This window comes from Malaclemys terrapin, chromosome 9, assembly GCF_027887155.1.
Source record: "Malaclemys terrapin pileata isolate rMalTer1 chromosome 9, rMalTer1.hap1, whole genome shotgun sequence".
NCBI classification, from domain to species: domain Eukaryota; kingdom Metazoa; phylum Chordata; order Testudines; family Emydidae; genus Malaclemys; species Malaclemys terrapin.
The window spans coordinates 23044766-23064077 of record NC_071513.1 but is presented as its reverse complement, the minus strand read 5'-3'; the positions used below and the strand labels follow the sequence as shown (position 1 = coordinate 23064077).

The following is a 19312-nucleotide window of genomic DNA, read 5'->3' as shown; positions in this document are numbered from 1 at the left end:
CCCCCTGTGAAAGCAACGGCAGACAATCGTTTCGCGCCTTTTCCCCTGGGTTACCTGTGCAGATGCCATACCACGGCAAGCATGGAGCCCGCTCAACTCACCATCACCGTACGTCTCCTGGGTGCTGGCAGATGTGGGACTGCATTGCTACACAGCAGCAGCTCATTGCCTTTTGGCAGCAGATGGTGCATTACGATTGGTAGCCGTTCTCGTCATATTCCTGGGTGCTCTTTTAGCCGACCTCGGTGAGGTCGGTCAGGGGCGCCTGGGCAGACATGGGAGTGACTCAGCCAGGTCATTCCCATCTTCTGCTGATCACCCAGGAGATGACGATGGCTAGCAGTCCTGCACCGTCTGGAGATGCAGCCAGGAGATGATGATGATGGCTAGAAATTGTAATGCAGCATCTTCTGCCGAGCACCCAGGAGATGATGTTGGTTAGCAGTTGTACTGCACCATCTGCTGCCAGCCTAAGATGTAAAAGATAGATGGAGTGGATCAAAACAAGAAATAGACCCGATTTGTTTTGTATTCATTTGCTTCCTCCCTCCCTCCGTGAAATCTATGGCCTTCTAAACCCAGGGTTTTGAGTTCAATCCTTGAGGGGGCTATTCTGTGTGATAGTTGTTTGTGTTTCTCCTTGATGCAAAGCCACCCCCTTTGTTGATTTTAATTCCCTGTAAGCCATGTCATCAGTCGCCCCTCCCTTCGTCAGAGCAACGGCAGACAATCGTTTCATGCCTTTTTTTCAGCCCAGATGCCATAGCACTGGGATCATGGAGCCCGCTCAGATCACCGCGGCAATTATGAGCACTTTAAACACCACGCGCATTATCCTGGAGTATATGCAGGACCAGAACCTGCCAAAGCAAAACCAGGCGAGGAGGTGACGGCAACGCGGTGATGAGAGTGATGAGGAAATAGACATGGACATAGACTTCTCACAAAGTACGGGCCCAACGCAATAAAAGAGCTGCTGATATCAAGGGTAGTGACTCTGGGAAATGTGCAGGTCATAGTGGATGGCTTTGCTGAAATGGGATTCCCTAACTGTGGTGGGGCGATAGACGGAATCCATATCCCTATCTTGGCACCGGAGCACCAAGCCAGCGAGTACATAAACCGTAAGGGGTACTTTTCAATGCTGCTGCAAGCACTGGTGGATCACAAGGGACGTTTCACCAACATCAACGTGGGATGGCTGAGAAAGGTACATGACGCTTGCATCTTCAGGAACTCTGGTCTGTTTCAAAAGCTGCAGGAAGGGATTTTCTTCCCAGACCAGAAAATAACCGTTGGGGATGTTGAAATGCCTATAGTTATCCTTGGGGACCCAGCCTACCCCTTAATGCCGTGGCTCATGAAGCCATACACAGGCAGCCTGGACAGTAGTCAGGAGCTGTTCAACTATAGGCTGAGCAAGTGCAGAATGGTGGTAGAATGTGCGTTTGGACATTTAAAAGAGCGCTGGCGCAGTTTACTGACTCGGATAGACCTCAGCGAAACCAATATTCCCATTGTTATTACTGCTTGCTGTGCGCTCCACAATATCTGTGAGAGTAAGGAGGAGCCGTTTATGGTGGGGTGGGAGGTTGAGGCAAATCGCCTGGCCACTGATTACACGCAGCCCGACACCAGGGTGGTTAGAAGAGTACAGGAGGGCGCGGTGTGCATCAGAGAAGCTTTGAAAACCACTTTCATGACTGGCCAGGCTACCGTGTGAAAGTTCTGTTTGTTTCTCCTTGATGAACCTCCCTCCCTCCCTCCCCCCCTTGGTTCACTCTACTTCCCTGTAAGCTAGCCACCCTTTCCTCCCCCCTTCAATCACCACTTGCAGAGGCAATAAAGTCATTGTTGCTTCACATTCATGCATTCTTTATTAATTCATCATGCAAATAGGGGGATAACTGCCAAGGTAGCCCAGGAGGGGTGAGGGAGGAGGGAAGCACCGGGGTAGGGGAGAAGGGAAGGACAGGGCCACACTGCACTTTAAAACTTATTGAAGGCCAGCCGTCTGTTGCTTGGGCAATCCTCTGGGGTGGAGTGGCTGTGGGGCCGGAGGCTCCCCCACCGCATTCTTGGGCGTCTGGGTGAGGAGGCTATGGAACTTGGGGAGGAGGGCTGTTGGTTACACAGGGGCTGTAGTGGTGGTCTCTGCTCCTGCTGCCTTTCCTGCAGATCAACCATACGCTGGAGCATATGAGTTTGATCCTCCAGCAGCCTGAGCATTGACTCTTGCCTTCTGTCAGCAAGCTGACGCCATCTATCATCTTCAGCCCGCCACTTACTCTCTTCAACCCGCCACTTACTCTCTTCAGCCTGCCACCTCTCCTCGCATTCATATTGTGCTTTCCTGCACTCTGACATTGTCTGCCTCCATGCATTCTGCTGTGCTCTGTCAGTGTGGGAGGACAGCAGGAGCTCAGAGAACATTTCATCCCGAGTGCGTTTTTTTCGCCTTCTAATCTTCGCTAGCCTCTGCGAAGGAGAAACATTTGCAGGTGGTGGAGGAAAAGGGAGAGTGGTAGTTAAAAAGACACATTTTAGAGAACAATGGGTACACTCTTTCACGTTAAACCTTGCTGTTCACATTACATAGCACATGTGCTTTTGTTACAAGGTCACATTTTGCCTCTTATATTGAGGGCCTACTGGTTTGGTATGAGAGATCACTCACGCAGTGCCAGGAAACAGAATTCGGCTTGCAGGCAGCCATGGTAAGCCACAGTCTTTTGGCTTCTTTAACCTTCATAACATGTGGGAATGGTTTCAAACAGCAGCGTCCTCATTTTCCATACCAAGCGGCCATTGGGTTGGCCATTTAAAATGGGTTGGCAATTTAAAAGGAGGGGCTGTGATTTGCGGGTTAGCATGCAACACAAACCCAAATAACCCCCCCCCAACACACACACACACAATTCTTTGGGATGATTGCTTCACCCCTCCCCCCACCGCGTGGCTAACAGCAGGGAACATTTCTGTTCAGCCACAGCCAAACAGCCGAGCAGGAACGGGCACCTCTGAATGTCCCCTTAATAAAATCACCCCATTTCAACCAGGTGACCATGAATGATATCACTCTCCTGAGGATAACACAGAGAGATAAAAAACGGATGTTGTTTGAATGCCAGCAAACACCGGGACCATACGCTGCTATGCTTTGTTATGCAATGATTCCAGACTCGTGCTACTGGCCTGGTGTGGTAAAGATTCCTACCATGGCGGATGGAATAAGGCCGCCCTCCCCAGAAACCTTTTGCAAAGGCTTTGGGAGTACATCCAGGAGAGCTTTATGGAGATGTCCCTGGAGGATTTCCGCTCCATCCCCAGACACGTTAACAGACTTTTCCAGGAGCTGTACTGGCCGCGAATGCCAGGGCAAATTAATCATTAAACACGCTTGCTTTTAAACCATGTGTAATATTTACAAAGGTACACTCACCAGAGGTCCCTTCTCTGCCTTCAGGGTCCGGGAGACCCACCTTGGGTGGGTTTGGGGGTTACTGGCTCCAGGTCCAGGATGAAAAACATATCCTGGCTGTTGGGGAAACCGGTTTCTCCGCTTCCTTGCTGTGAGCTATCTTCAATCTCTTCATCATTATCTTCCTCGTCTCCAAAACCCGCTTCCGTGTTGCATGATTCTCCTTTGACGGAGTCAAAGCACAGGGTTGAGGTAGTGGTGGCTGCACCCCCTAGCATGGCATGCAGCTTATCATAGAAGCGGCATGTTCGGGGCTCTGACCCGGAGCGGCCGTTTGCCTCTCTGATTTTTTGGTAGGCTTGCCTTAGCTCCTTCATTTTCACGCAGCACTGCTTTGCGTCCCTGTTATAGCCTCTGTCCTTCATGCCCTTGGAGACTTTCTCAAATGTTTTGGCATTTCATTTACTGGAACGGAGTTCAGCTAGCATAGATTTGTCTCTCCATACAGCGATGAAATCCCGTACCTCCCATTCTGTCCATGCTGGAGCTTTTTTACGATCCTGGGATTCCATGGTCACCTCTGCTGATGAGATCTGCACTCACCTGCACCTTGCCAGGCTGGCCAAACAGGAAATGAGATTCAAAAGTTCGCGCACCTTTTCCTGTCTACCTGGCCAGTGCATCTGAGTTAAGAGCGCTGTCCAGAGCGGTCACAATGGAGCACTCTGGGATAGCTCCCGGAGGCCAATACCGTCGAATTGCGTCCACACTACCCCAAATTCAACCCGGCAAGGCCGATTTCAGCGCTAATCCCCTCGTCGGAAGTGGAGTAAAGAAATCGATTTAAAGAGCCTTTAAATCGAAAAAAGGGCTTCGTTGTGTGGATGGGTCCAGGCTTAAATCGAGGTAACGCTGCTAAATTCGACCTAAAATCGTAGTGTAGACCAGGCCTTAAAATCTCTGAAACTACTCTGCCCAGTCAGACAGCAACTCTGGACTTTAGAGACCACTTTAGAGAGCATTGGTAAAGGAGGTATGCAAGGAGTTTGGGCCAGTCTCAGATGGAACTGACATAACACCCTACACCGCCATGTTCATCCTTATAAAATGATTGTGTGGTATCCAATGCAAAGTTTGTCATGTCGGGTGTCTTCAGAAGGCTCATGATGCACTGACCATTGTTGTTATAGTGATGTTATAGTAATTGTTGTTATAGTAATGTTATAGGTTGTAATTTCATGTATATAGTTATGAGGCTGAAAATGTGTCCTCATGGCTTAAAACAAGCCCAAGCAAAAACTCTCCAAGAGCAGAGGGGCAGTTCACACCTCATCAGGGCATGTATGGGACAAACCCAGCCCAGCCTCACAGAAACAAAGGACACTGGCCTAGGCAGCAACAAAGGATCTGTTGGACTCTCAAATGCGTCACCCCCCTTCCTTTGGTCAGTTTTGGACTATGATGAGGTAATGCTCACCTGACTTGGGGGGGGGGGGGCGGGGGCAAAGCCAAGAGGGAAGAAAGAACATGATAAAAGGGAGAGACGTTTGCCATGCTCTTCCTCTCTCTTTCACCTCCATCTACAGACATCACCACCAAGCGACTGAAGCGCTGATCAAAGGGGAGAGCCAGGCTGAAGGGCAACCAGCCAGCCTATGATGAGACGCATCTAAGTTTGTAAGGGCACTGAAAGTGTTAAGATCAGCTTAGAATGCGTTTTGCTTTTATTTCATTTGACCAAATCTGACTTGTTGTGCTTTGACTTATAATCACTTAAAATCTATCTTTGTAGTTAACAAATCTGTTTGTTTATTCTGCCTGAAGCAGTGTGTTAGGTTTGAAGCATGTCAGAGACTCCCCTTGAGATAACAAGCCTGGTGCATATAAATTTCTTTGTTAAATTGACGAACTCATATAAGCTTGCAGTGTCCAGTGGGCATTCTGGACACTGCAAGACAGAGGTTCCTAGGGTTGTGTCTGGGACTGAAGGTATTGGCTAGTGTCATTCGGTTCACAATCCAAGCAGCTTACATGCCAGAGAGGCTGTGTGTGAACAGCCCAGGAGTGGGAGTTCTCACAGCAGAGCAGGGAAGGCTGGCTCCCAGAGTCAAGGATTGGAGTGACTTAGCGAATCACCGGTCCAGATAACACCAGGGGAACGTCACACATATCCTTTAGCTACATATATGGGGCCAAGAAACTGTGTTGATGGCGGGACATTAGAAAACCAGGCTGGTATTTTAAAGTAGTGCCTAAGGATTTTAGCCTGCCACTGACTTTCAATGGGATTTGGGCACCCATCTCCCTTAGGGTCTTTTGAAAACCGCAGCCTCCTATATTATGGTAGTACTAATAAATAATCACTTCATGACAATGCCCACAAATACAATTGGCATTAACTGGCTTCCTTGCTGGCAGGCTCCAAAAGAGGCCAAGGACTGAATAGACCAATGAGACTGACTGACCCTCTCACATACAGAGATGGTTTCTCCACTCCAGGGCTCAGTCTCCAAGGGTATCTAGCTGCACCTTTCACCAGTGCAGAGTTCACTGTTTTTTTTTTTTTTAAAGAAAGGTGGAAAAAAGTGGTGAATTACTCAAGTGACACAATGTTCCTGTCAAATATCCAATTGTAGAAAAGAGTAGATACCCAGAGGGAACAATACTGGTCTTGCCAGTGTGTCTTGGCATCCAAACAGGCTGGAAAGACATTGGTCTGGCAAAGACCAGTGCTGAACCACAGCTTCCCAAAAATGTTTGCCTAATAAAAACAAGGAACCAAGCAATAGACGGCCATAGAGATCTTTCCAAAAGCAAGGATTTGCATTATTAAATGCACTCACCTTCCCATTAATCTGCTCTTTATGATCCACTGTGTTTATCATTTGTCGATTCTCTCACACAGTGTTACAAACAAGACACACACCTATGTTTAGCCTCAAGGAGAGGGTCAGTGGATTGTAAATTCTCCATGAAAGGAACAGAAGAGTGGAAAATTGGGTGTCTGCCATGGCAGGTTGTTTCAGATCCATGCAGTGTGCTGCAATTATGACTTTTATTGACACGGGGGAAGGAATTACGGAAATAGTCCCAGGGAAGAATGTATGTCATCACTGCATGGATTTATGCTCTCAAAAGAATTTCTGTAGAGCTCTCACCATAGAGTGTTTTATGGAATTAATGTGTGGCCAATGTGTGCGTCCATGCGTACCTATCTATTTATTTATTTGCATAGTATTGTGGTAGAACTTAGAGGTTGCAATCAGGATTGAGGTTACATTGTGCTAGGTGCTGCACAAACTTAGAAGAAGATATGGTACCTTCTGTCAAGTTAGATTGCAAACTCTTTTTGGAGAAGACTCAACAAACACATGTGACAAGGTAAAGTGAACCTAGTGTTGGTGGTGAAGGGTACCAGGATAACAGCCCCAGAGCCTGTAGTCTTCTATCCCAGAATGGGAACAGCATGGGCAGTAGCAGAGCAAGTTTCCCTCATGCCACCATGCTTCACCCCTGACATGGAGCAGCCACTTCTCAGAGTGGGGGCATTGTTCATTATCCCTGGCCCATTCAGTCCCTGGCCTCACAGATGAGTCTGCTCAGAAAAGGAACCTGTTAGTGCCAACTCTGGGGTGATGCAGATGCAGATAGCTGTCTAGTGGCTGCTAGACCAAGTTACGAATGGTACCAATTCTGGCTCTGTGAATTTTTATTCTGCAAAAACTGAGATTCTGCACTATGGGGCAAGAATTTGGTCAACGGCACGATTTTGCCGCTAATGCTTTAAAATGTGGGGTTTTTTTGTCAAAGAAAGATATGTGCAGCTTCTACTCTGGAACAAATGGCAGGTATTACCCTGTGTGGAAATGTTCATATTCAACAGAGATTCTGCCTTTTCCCCGGTAAACTACTTTTCTTTTTTATTATTATTATTATTTTTTATTTACTTTTTTGCCACATGGAGAAAAATGTGAGGTGAAAACATGAAGGTTTGTTTGTCTCACGCGCTCAACCCTGAAACGTGACATTCCTCCTGGTTTCATCAGTGGTGTGAATTTTTCCACTCTGCTTTCACATCTTGAGTTTATCTGGAAAGAATACAGAATGGGAAATGCCTGGCTGATTTGCTAGGGGAAGGGCTTGCTGTTCTAATAAAGACCAGGTTGTTTCCTAATATCTGGAATGTGCAGAAAGATTCAGCAGGCGAAAAAGAGGTATTGCTTGAGCCTTCCCAAACCTCCTCAACTTTTGAGGGGCTTGCAAAACTTTCTGAGTTCATACAGGCCTGATCCAAAGCCCACTGAAGCCAGGAGGAGTTTTTTCCATTTTCTTTGGTAGGCTTTGGATTAGGCCTTAAATAAAACGGAGGGTATAATTCAAACCATTGCTTTTCAAGGAAGATGGAATAACGAACATGTATTTTTAAGTCACTGGAAGCCTGTGCTGTGTAAACAAGAAAACTTTCTGTTTGAAAGTCATTCTTGCCCAGCCTCGGCAGCGATCGAGGCAGTGCAGTACTTCTTTTTTTTAAAAGCAGCCCAGAACTTTGTTTTGTCAGAACCAGAACCTCAGAAGTGTTGTGTTCTGTTGTGAATCGATAGAATTCAGTTCTCAGGGGGTTCTGCATTTGGCAAAGCAAGGACTCCTGCCCCTTATTTCAAGAATGAAGGATCCCCTTGTGATCTCAGACTCTGAGTTCAGGTTCCTTTTCTATGCTCACTTTGTGCAGCATTTTAGTTAAAGAGCAAGATTGCTGTTAGCAGTAAGTGCTTTCAGAAAGGAGCACCGTGTAGCCAACTGTGAGTCAATGTCCTTATTTAGGCAGTGCAAGTAGGAGGAACTTAGCTGGATCCCCTCTCAGCTGATCAGAAAAAGCAAGCAGGCAATGTTACTTGCTCTGGTCACTTGCTCCTGTGCTCTGGAGCTGGCAGCACCTAACAGAATCCAAGGATTATCTGACTGATACTCCAACAACTGGGACTTGTAAAATAGACCCAGTAACAACTCCCCTCCTTTTTGGGATTTTCCCCTCTCTCCCCTCTGACTGTGGCGATAGACAAACATGTGAGGTTGGGAATAAATCATGTACCCAGAAGAAGGACCAGCACCCAGCCAGGAGGATGACTCCTCAACAGAAGGCTAATCTGCCCAAGGGACAGAGCGAAGAAGACCCAAGAGTGTGGATGCAGGAGTGGGGGAAGGCAAGTACATGGCTGGCATGTTAAAGGGGAGATGAAAGCACAGCTGAGTTGTGTTTGGGGCTCCGGCATGTGCTTTAATTTGTCTGCAGAAACTGTGTGTTTCCATGCTAGAAACCAGAAAGCAAATCCCTTGGTCTTTTTCACATTCCTTCTACCCACTTCATTTGCTTAACTTTCCACCACTTCTGTTTACTAAGCCCATGTTTATTCCCACTTAGAATCGGTCTGAAAACTGTTGTCTTTTTTCCTGAGTGTCCACAAGTTGCAGTGCCTCCATCTAAGGGGTTAGGTATTATTTTGTCTCACATGGTAGGTTTAACTTCTCAAGCCATTCAGCTGGCCTGTAACCTGCCTGTCATTCTCTCCATTAGAAAGCTGTAATAGGAGATCATACAAATATCTCCCTACTCCATCTCACTGTGCACTAATATTCAACAATGAATCTCCATCAGCCCCTGGGCTATTTTATGGCTAAAAATAAAAGATGTGAGTTATCCCTAAAATCTGGAAAGGAGCAGATGCAGTTTCTGTTGGTGTCACGCTGATCTTAGTAGTTTATTTCTATACAAATGATGGCATGATATCATTTAATCAGTGCTATGTAATATAAACAATCCAGTATTTGGCATCAAAGGGAGAAGTGTAGATGCCACTAGATTCAGAGTAACATCAACAGTCTTTGAAATGCTTAACTCACCACTCTATGCTTTTCACTTGGGATTTTTGGTAAAGATATTAGCCCGGGTCTCCTGATAACCAAAATTCTGCCTTGGGTTATTACAAACCCAAATCCCCCCTGCAGGCTAAAAATTTCTTCTTCCTTTCTGAAACTGTTCTGTGGTGTCCCTGTTTAATTTTATTGTGAAACAACTGATGTGTTCCACTCCAGAGGTGCTTGCATTTCAGTGGTAGGTGAAGTGTTTCCTATGTCAGTAATGTTTGGGATCCTTTGGGATGTAAAGTACTAGATAAATATCACATGACAATGTTTCAAATGCTGGTTGATTCAGTTCTCCATCCATAAATAGCAGGTTAAGCTTCACACCTATTGTGCTAGCAGGACAGCTGCAGTGGGCCAAGGGGAGCTATTGGTGCTAGCAACTGGGGGTGGAGGGGACTGTGTTCTCTGCCATATCTCTTAACATTGAAAAATAACAAACTTTTTTTTTTGGTGTGTGTGTGGGGGGGGATTTCAACACAAAAAAAGTGGCTACCCTAATCTAAACCTATTATGAACTCTGAGCTAAGAGAGGTATGTCAGACCTCTGTAGCTGCCTGTTTGCAATGCAATCCTAGTGATAGCGATGTTTTCAATGGCCTGATTATCAGTTTTGTCCCATGTGGCTGGGAGCTCAAAATCAAGGCACTGAGACTCGACAGCTTTGCAGAACTAAAAATGTTATTGATCGTTGCTGCCTTCTCAAAAGATCCTAACCACACAGCACTGACGAGACCACCCAAGTCCCGTTCCACTGTGCACTAGGCTCAGTGGGTTCTCTGGGGCCAGTCTCTTCTAGAGTTGTTACAAAGTGCTGGCGAGCAATCTGGAGGGGATATCATCAGAACCGAAGTTCAACTTCTGGTCTCCTTTTCTCTGTGTCCAGCCAGAACTGATCTTTTCTCTTACCCTTTCATATTGGGGCATCACTACTTTTTCATCCTCCGTAGCAGCACCTTTCCTCTATCATTCTGACAGCAAATCCAGCCTGCAAAGGCAAGTAAGAGTGAATATTAATGCGTGTATCTCCTTGCCCCTGGAATTTAGGGATTAGGGACAAATTGATTCAAACAAAATAAACTTCCAGAACTTTTGTTCAAAACTTGAACATTTTCTAAAATTGAAAGAAAAGCTGGGTTAATTTTTTAATGTCTTTATTAATTTTAAAATAATACATCATCGTAATCTGGAATGTGGACAAGAAAAATAATTAAAGTGTAAAAAAAAATAAAAGGCCTGGTCTGATACACCACCTCACCTCACAACACTGTGTCATGTAATGTTGGCCCCACATAATGTTTTTGTTGGCTTGACTGGGTCTATATTGCAGGCAGTGCCCCTGCAGATAATAAAGGATTCACTCAGAGAGACACTACAGCAGCAAGGAGCTTCACTAGTGATATGCACAGCTTCTCAAAAGAACTATATCCTAACTAACAAAACACATTTCTCCAAGATCCAATAGTCTATACAGTCAGTCAAATGGAGCTTGAAAGAGAATTTGTAATAGCATCTTTTAGTGACTCCCAATAATTTATACATGCTCCTTATAGAAGAAAAGAGAAAATCTATCACGTTTACTCTTAAAAAAGACTTATAATTTGCTGAAATCAACTTTTTCAGGGTATTACTATTTAGCTTTGAGCCATGTTATTCAAATATGAATTACATAGCAAACATTTAGAAATGAAATCTCTCTGTTGTTTTTAGAACATGGCCAGCATGGGAGATATAGTGGCTTGCAGTGTCTTCTGGCTCCTCTGTGTTCTAGCAGCTAAATACAAGGGGTTGTCAAAGGCTTTGTAAAGTTCTCCTGGTGAACAAAATTGTATATGGCTTATCTTTGTCTTCAAGTTATTTTTGAGCATCTCTGTAGTCTGAGTTCCAACTGGGACCACAACCAGAATAAGGTTCTCCTGAAATTTCCAATTGCCTGAGGCTGGGGTCAATGTTTGAATGTGGAGTGCTTCTCCAATCTGTCCCTCTTCATTGAGCCTTAGCTGCACAGACCTTGGAAATGAGAAAGTCCTGGGACTACCCTTGCACTGCACACAAATCTCCTGTGTGGTAATGTGTTACACTGCTACCAGGACTTCAATGGATGTGATCCAAGAGCTTCTATTCTAAACAAACACTAGTCAGGCTGCATCTTCTGCTTAGGTATATCAGATGATGAACACATCAGTATTTAAAAAAAAAAATTTAGCCACCAGCCTGAAGACCTAGTGGACATTCACTCTAATTAGTCAAGAGATGCTGAGTCCCCTTATTCATAATCTATGTAGGATTCTGACTTATTTTTAAAAATATGTGTTTTTTTTTTTTTTAATTCACAGTAGCAAACTATACCTCTTCCACCCCAGGCCCCTTAGGGGAAGCATTGGGTCTAGCCGCTGATTGTTGTGCTGCATGTAGAATTGTTTATTTCTATACAAATTGCATCTTGGTATGAGAAATAAGGAAGGAAACTGTTCAGCTGATTTGCTGTTCTCAGACAACTATGCATGTTACAGCCGTTCACACCTAGACATAGCCACGAGAGTATCTGATATCAGCAAACCTATATGACATCCGCCTCCGTAGCCGCCTTGATTTCATCTGTACTGTCATCTTCAGACACCTACATGACACCAATTCACATGTACACTCATAAACACCTACATAACTTACATTACATCTGCACACATTCCTACATTACACCAGTGTACTCACTCAGACCAGTTACACACTCCTTCATGGATACCTATGCTACCATTCCAGAAACCCACATGCTGATATTACACTACTAAATCTACATACACATTCAAATCTGTACACTTCTATAGTACAATCAAAAACATCCACTCCTATTTACACCCACATTGTACTAGCACACATTCACATGGCCGCCAATCTTACACTCATTCACTCACTCCCGTGCTACCCTCACTTGCAGTCATCACACCCACTGTGCACCAGAAATACCATCTCCAAATGGCAATAGGATTGTGCCAGCCAGCCAGCCACTGTTTGTCAGCTGGTATAATTCCAGTGGTTGGCAACTAAAATGTAGGTGTGGTCTTCCAGAGATGGTCCCTAAAGAATGGCTTGATCTGCACATCATTCATTGCCCATGGATGAAAGTTGGAGATTTGCAGGTTGCCAACCCTCGTTCTGTGGGTGCCCCTGGTTAGAGCTCTAACATATACACATTCTCAGGGGTACCCTCATCACCATGGCACAAGAGGGTATCATCAACCCCATTACACAGGCGCTGGCATATGTGTTTTAGCAGGAATATATATGATCCTCCTCATCACTGCCAGGGGCCCAGATTTACCAGTAAATGTTTCAATCACTGGGATCAGCAAATGATGCTGTTGCTAATTTTCCTGTTTCCCCTCTCACTGAGGTTGTCAGAGACTATACGTGAAAGTGTTGGGGGAGGGGGAGACACGCTCTCTCACCCCGTTCTCTTCCCCTTCTGCACCTCTCATCCCCCACCCCATAGTGAACAAACAGGCTGTTCAGATAAGAATTGGAAAAGTGACTGAGAAAGTTTCCAAAACCCAGTGCCCATAATCAGTCCCTCTGAAAACAGGCAGGGTGGGGTGTAGCCTATAGTGAGAGAGAGAATCTGAAGGAAAACAGGATGTTTTTGTGATAACTTATTTTTCATAATTCTCATTGAAATGTTTGCTTTGTTCTGTTTTTGGAGTTGCCTGCAGCCTTTATTGGAGACGTGACAATCCAAAGAACTTTGTGTGTGGGGGGGGGGGAGAGTATGTTGTGGGAAGATACTGCTAGGTAGACAAAAGATAGGAGTGATTTAATGACTGCTAGCATATCACAGAGCATAGTCCCTCTCTATATATCTGGTGCAAATGCACCTGGGATGTTGTATTGAGGTTCTCAGTACTGAATACCAGACAGATTTTGACAAATTGCAAAGAATTCAGAGAAATGCAACAAAAATACTCAAGACACTGGAGGGATTGATGTAAGCATAGAGCTCTGGTGAACTCTGGGGGTAGTCAGTAAACTTCTTTAGGGTTTGTTCCCATCATTCTGGGGCCTTCTGCATCCAATAATGTGCCACGGCACTGTTTCCAGTTTCACCTGACTCTGTTTTCATAAGAATGCCCCTAGTGATCAAACAAATAAACAGGAAAAGCAGAAGACAGAAAATAATATATGAAAAAAAAGCAGAATCATCTCGAAATAAAATATTTCTCAAAGTTTCCCATTGCCCATTGGCAGTGCTTTAATGCTGCACAAGAAATAGAGACATAAGAATTGATACTGTATATCAAAACAGCCCGATGGCCTGCAATCTGGTATCTCGAGCTGCTAACCTGAGTTGCTGAGTCTTCAATGCTATTTTAACTTGATTTAGGTAACCTTGGTTAATAACACACCTTTTGTTGTAGTGTAGACATGCTTCGAGAGTGGCCAGTTGTGGGTGCTCTAGAAGAAGGTGTTACCTCCTTCTTCACAATGGCACTTTTTATGCAAGTTCATCCTATGGAACAAAATGTCTTCCTGAGCTGAGCCTATTGAGAGTTAGCAGTACTATATACTCTCTGATCTCTTTGTCCCTCTCTAATCTCTCCTTCACCACCTCCGTGTGCAACTCCTCCTTCCCCTCATTATGTTAGCTTCTCCCATTGTCTGTTCTCAGCCCTCTCACTGCTCTTTTACTCCCTGTTCCTTGCATGAATTCAAATAATACCTTTATGCTGATCACTCCCAAACCTCTGTCTCCACCCCAATCTTTCACCACCTGTTCAGTGATGTCTCTCCAACTGCCTCTCTTACAGTTCCACCCATCTCTTGCAGCCCTCTCAAAAACTAGCAAAAAAAAAGGAGGGGGGGCACTTCTTTGGCCAAATCCTCTTGCTATTTACAATGGTTGTGTAAAATCCAGAGTTACTCCCCTGAAGATTATGAGGTTCAGATCCAGGTTTTGATTCTGGAATGTTGCTTTCCAAAGTTTGGGGGTGCTTGAATCTTTCGTGAGCCTGTCTCAAGTTTTAAGAAGGCGTTGGAAGGTGGGTTCTACTTAGGAGTATTCAAGCTGTCCCCATTCCAGTTGGCAGGTGGGTGAGCAATGCAAGGAGGGGACTTCTTTTCATGCTGTGTGCTTTGTAAGGGTCACTGCTGATTAGCCTGTTTTTTCCACCAGCCAGTTCTGAGAATGCCTTTAGTAAATCCAAAACTGTATAACACTAACGTGATGCTTATAAGGCATAAAGGGATTAATGTTCAACTCTAATGAAATCCAGATGCACACAGCTGCCTCTTTTCAAGCTCTCTTCCATTGCCAAGTTGCAAATGAAATGATTTAATTAATGTAAATACACGGGACGCACCAGACTCAGAATAGCTATAATATCTACTACATACTTAAACCCACAAGATACCAAGGCCATTGGGTTTCTGTTGACAGCTCATGCAGTAGGGAAGACTTAGTTATCCACAAACCAACTCCATTTGCAAATAATTCATTCGTGAGATAAACTTCATGACCTTCTGCAAAGGGCTCTGATGCAATAGAGCTGGGGAAAACTAGCAGAGGAATAAAGTTGCTTTTATTAATCAAAGAAAGCAAATGTCTGTGTAATGAATTGGTGGGTCTCAGCCCAGTACTGAATGGATAGGTGTCCACATCACTAAAACCACCAGCGCAAATAGCAGTAGATGGCCTCTTTGATGGTAGTCTCATCTGAGGGAATGTCTACACTGCAATTAAAAACCCATGGCTGGCCCGTGCCAGCTGACTCACGCTCGCAGAGCTCAGGCTAAGGCACTGCTTAATTGCGGTGTAGCCGTTCAGGCTTGGGCTGGACCCTAGGTTCTAGGACCCTGTAAAATGTAAGAAGCCCAGGATTCAGACTGCAGCCCAAGCCCGAACATCTACACTGCAGTTAAACAGCCCCTGAGCCTCAGCGAGCCCAAGTCAGCTGACAAGGGCCAGTCACAGGTGACTAACTGCAGTGTAGACATATCCTAAGAGACCAAAAATCCAATGGCTCATGCAGACAGAACTTCCTTCTCACCCCTAGGGGCTAAGCAAGGGAAGGTTGGTGCTGCAGCATTCTACCTCAGAGGTGGTTGTATTTTAGTGGAGGGGAATGAGATATCTGAAACCTTTGGGAAAGGGGATGGAGCTGGGGTATCATATCATTTTCCCAATGGACCTGAAGTATTACTGCCTCACATAGTGTTTAGTGTTGGCCTTTTCTTTCCCTTGCATGGTTATATTTTCCTTTTTCTCACCCCTCTCATGGTGTACTGTAAAGTCTCAGCCCCTGCCCACCAGAGGAGAAAGGAAGAAGCCTGACTCTCAAACTCAAATCATAGAATCATAGAAAATTAGGGTTGGAAGAGACCTCAGGAGGTCATCTAGTCCAATCCCCTGCTCAAAGCAGAACCAATCCCCAACTAAATCATCCCAGCCAGGGCTTTGTCAAGGCACGCCTTAAAAACCTCTAAGGATCGAGATTCCACCACCTCCCTAGGTAACCCATTCCAGTGCTTCACCACCCTCCTAATGAAACAGTTTTTTCTAATATCCAACCTAGACCTCCCCCACTGCAACCAGGGACGGCTCGATGGTTATTGCCGTCCCAAGCACGGCAGTCAGGCGAGTTTCGGTGGCGCGCCTGCAGGTGGTCCGCTGGCCACACAGATTCGGCGGCATGCCTTCGGGAGGTCCACTGGTGCCACACCTTCAGCATCCCCGCTGCTGAATTACCGGACCTCCCGCAGGCATGCCACCGAAGGCAACCTGACAGCCACCCTCACAGCAACCGGCAGGCCGCCCCCCGTGGCTTGCCGTCCCAGGCATGCACTTGGTGCGCTGGTGCCTGGAGCCGCCCATGACTGCAACTTGAGACCATTGCTCCTTGTTCTGTCATCTGCACCACTGAGAACAGCCGATCTCCATCCTCTTTGGAACTCCCCTTCAGGTAGTTGAAGGCTGCTATTAAATCCCCCCTCACTCTTCTCTTTTGCAGACTAAATAAGCCCAGTTCCCTCAGCCTCTCCTCAAAAGTCATGTTCCCCAGCCCCCTGATTATTTTGTTGCCCTCCACTGGATTCTCTCCAATTTGTCCACATTCTTTCTGTAGTGGGGGGCCCAAAACTGGACACAACACTCCAGATGTGGCCTCACCAGTGCCGAATAGAGGGAAATAATCACTTCCCTCAATCTGCTGGCAATGCTCCTACTAATGCAGCCCAATATGCCATTAGCCTTCTTGGCAACAAGGGCACACTGCTGACTCATATCCAGCTTCTCTTCCACTGAAATCCCCAGGTCCTTTTCTGCAGAACTGCCGCTTAGCCATCAGTCACTGCCTGTAGCAGTGCCTGGGATTCTTCAGTCCTACGTGCAGGACTCTGCACTTGTCCTTGTTGAACCTCATCTGTTTTCTTTTGGCCCAATCCTCCAATTTGTCTATGTCACTCTGGACCCTATCCCTACCCTCCAGCATCTCTACCTCTCCCCCCAGCTTAGAGTCATCCACAAACTTGCTGAGGGTGCAACCCATGCCGGCATCCAGATCATTAATGAAGATGTTGAACAAAACCCCATGGGGCACTCCGCTTGATACCGGCTGCCAACTGGACATCGGGCTGTTGATCATTACCCATTGAGCCCGATGCTCTACCCAGCTTTCTATCCACCTTATAGCCCATTCATCCAATTCATACTTCTTTAACTTGCTGGCAAGAATACTGTGGAAGACCGTATCAGAAGCTTTGCTAAAATCAAGGTATAACACATCCACCGCTTTTCCCATATCCACAGAACCAGTTATCTCATCATAGAAGGCAATCAGGTTGGTCAGGCATGACTTGCCCTTGGTGAATCCATGTTGACTGTTCCTGATCACCTTCCTTTCCTCCAAGTGCTTCAAAATGGATTCCTTGAGGACCTGCTCCATGATTTTTCCAGGGACTGAGGTGAGGCTGACTAGTCTCTAGTTCCCTGGATTCTCCTTCTTCCCTTTTTTAAAGATGGGCACTATATTTGCCTTTTTCCAATGGTCCGGGACCTCCCCTGATTGCCATGAGTTTTCAAAGATAATGGCCAATGGCTCTGCAATCACATCAGCCAACTCCCTCAGCACCCTCAGATGCATTGCATCCGGCCCCATGGACTTGTGCATGTCCAGCTTTTCTAAATAGTCCTTAACCTGTTCTTTCACCACTGAGGGCTGCTTACCTCCTCCCCACACTATGCTGCTCAGTGAAGCAGTCTGGGAGCTGACCTTGTCAGTAAAGACCAAGGCAAAAAAAACCCAAACCTGAGTACTTCAGCTTTTTCCACTTCAATTGTCACTAGGTTGCCTCCCCCATACTGTAAGGGTCCCACACTTTCCATGACCACCTTCTTGTTGCTAACATACCTGTAGAAACCCTTCTGTTTACCCTTTACATCCCTTGCTAGCTGCAACTCCAATTGTGTTTTGGCCTTCCTCATTACACCCCTGCATGCTCAAGCAATATTTTTATACTCCTCCCTAGTCATCTGTCCAAGTTTCCACTTCTTGTAAGCTTCCTTTTTGTGTTTAAGCTCACTGAAGATTTCTCTGTTAAGCCAAGCTAGTCACCTACCATATTTGCTATTCTTTCTGCACATTGGGATGGTTTGTTCCTGCAACCTCAATAAGGCTTCTTTAAAATACAGCCAGCTCTCCTGAATTCCTTTTCCCCCTCATATTAGCCTCCCATCAGTTCCCTGAGGGGGTCAAAGTCTGCTTTTCTGAAGTCCAAGGTCCGTATTCTGCTGCTCTCCTTTCTTCCTTTTGTCAGGATCCTGAACTCAACCATCTCATGGTCACTATTGCCCAGGTTGCCACCCACTTCTACTTCCCTGTTTGTGAGCAGCAGGTCAAAGGAGCTGGCCCCTAGTTGGTTCCTCCAGCACTTGCACCAGGAAGTTGTCCCCAACACTCTCCAAACATTTCCTGGATTGTCTGTGTACTGTATTGCTGTATTGCTCTCCCAGCAGATGTCAGGGTGATTGAAGTCCCCCATGAGAACCAGGGCCTGTGATCTGGAAACTTCTGTTAGTTGTCCAAAGAAAGCCTCATCTACCTCATCCTCCTGGTCTGGTGGTTTATAGCAGACGCCCACCACGACATCACCCTTGTTGCTCTCGCCTCTAAACTTAATCCAAAGACTCTCAACAGGCTTGTCTCCAGTTTCATACTGGAGCTACGAGCAATCATAGTGCTCTCTGATTCCCTGTGTAGAGTGGCATGAAATAATGCCACTTGCCCATCAAACTGTCCATACATTTGTATTTTTAATATGGAAGCAGTGGAGAGAATTGTGCTAGAAGAAAAAACAGCGTGTGTGTGTTTTTTAAAGGCACAAAGGCATGTGTTACATTCTTCCATTCCTTGGGTTTGGCGGCTATGCAACTTTTTCATTTGGCTAAATCTTGGTTCAGTGAAGAATTTATTTGCACTTCAGAAAAAAAAACTCTGTTCATAATTTACATTGGACTCATTGATGATTTTTTATACATAGAAATCCAATAAGTTCCCTCCCATTATATATACATCCGACTTCACAGTAGGGGCTTCTATTCCAAAGTCCCAGCCTTCATTAAAAGGTTTAAAAGGCATTTTTAAAGTCTGTCTGCATTGGTTTCCCATGCAGGGCTTCTTGGTTGTTTCTTTGGAATTGTTTAAGGGCATATTCATTACTAGAAATAATCCAGGCCTGATGGTAAAAATAATAAATATGTAAAAAATGAGAGAGACTCTTTCACAACTGGAGAAGCAAGAAACCGTTTCCTAAGAAAGAACGTTCCCAAGTAACTGGAGGGTGTAAGGAGATGAGAGTAGAGACACTCTACTGTCAAGAGAGTCTGTCCTGGTCTTTCTTGGGAAGACAAGTGACAAGGGAAAGTGATATTTAAAAAAAATAGACTATCTGGAATCTTTGAAAAGAACATCTCCATATGAGGCACTC

At 45.5% G+C, this 19312-nt stretch overlaps 1 protein-coding gene across 1 annotated transcript in view; it reads left to right on the top strand.

Moving 5' to 3' along the window:
- The first annotated feature begins 8354 nt into the window (after positions 1 to 8354).
- The window catches only part of LOC128843696 (rho GTPase-activating protein 20-like), a 64057-nt gene continuing 53099 nt past the window's right edge, over positions 8355 to 19312 (top strand). The window contains exon 1 of the mRNA XM_054040734.1: positions 8355 to 8622. Coding sequence (XP_053896709.1) covers positions 8542 to 8622 — 81 coding nt within the window. The 5' untranslated portion in view covers positions 8355 to 8541. The remainder of the gene's footprint in view (positions 8623 to 19312) is intronic.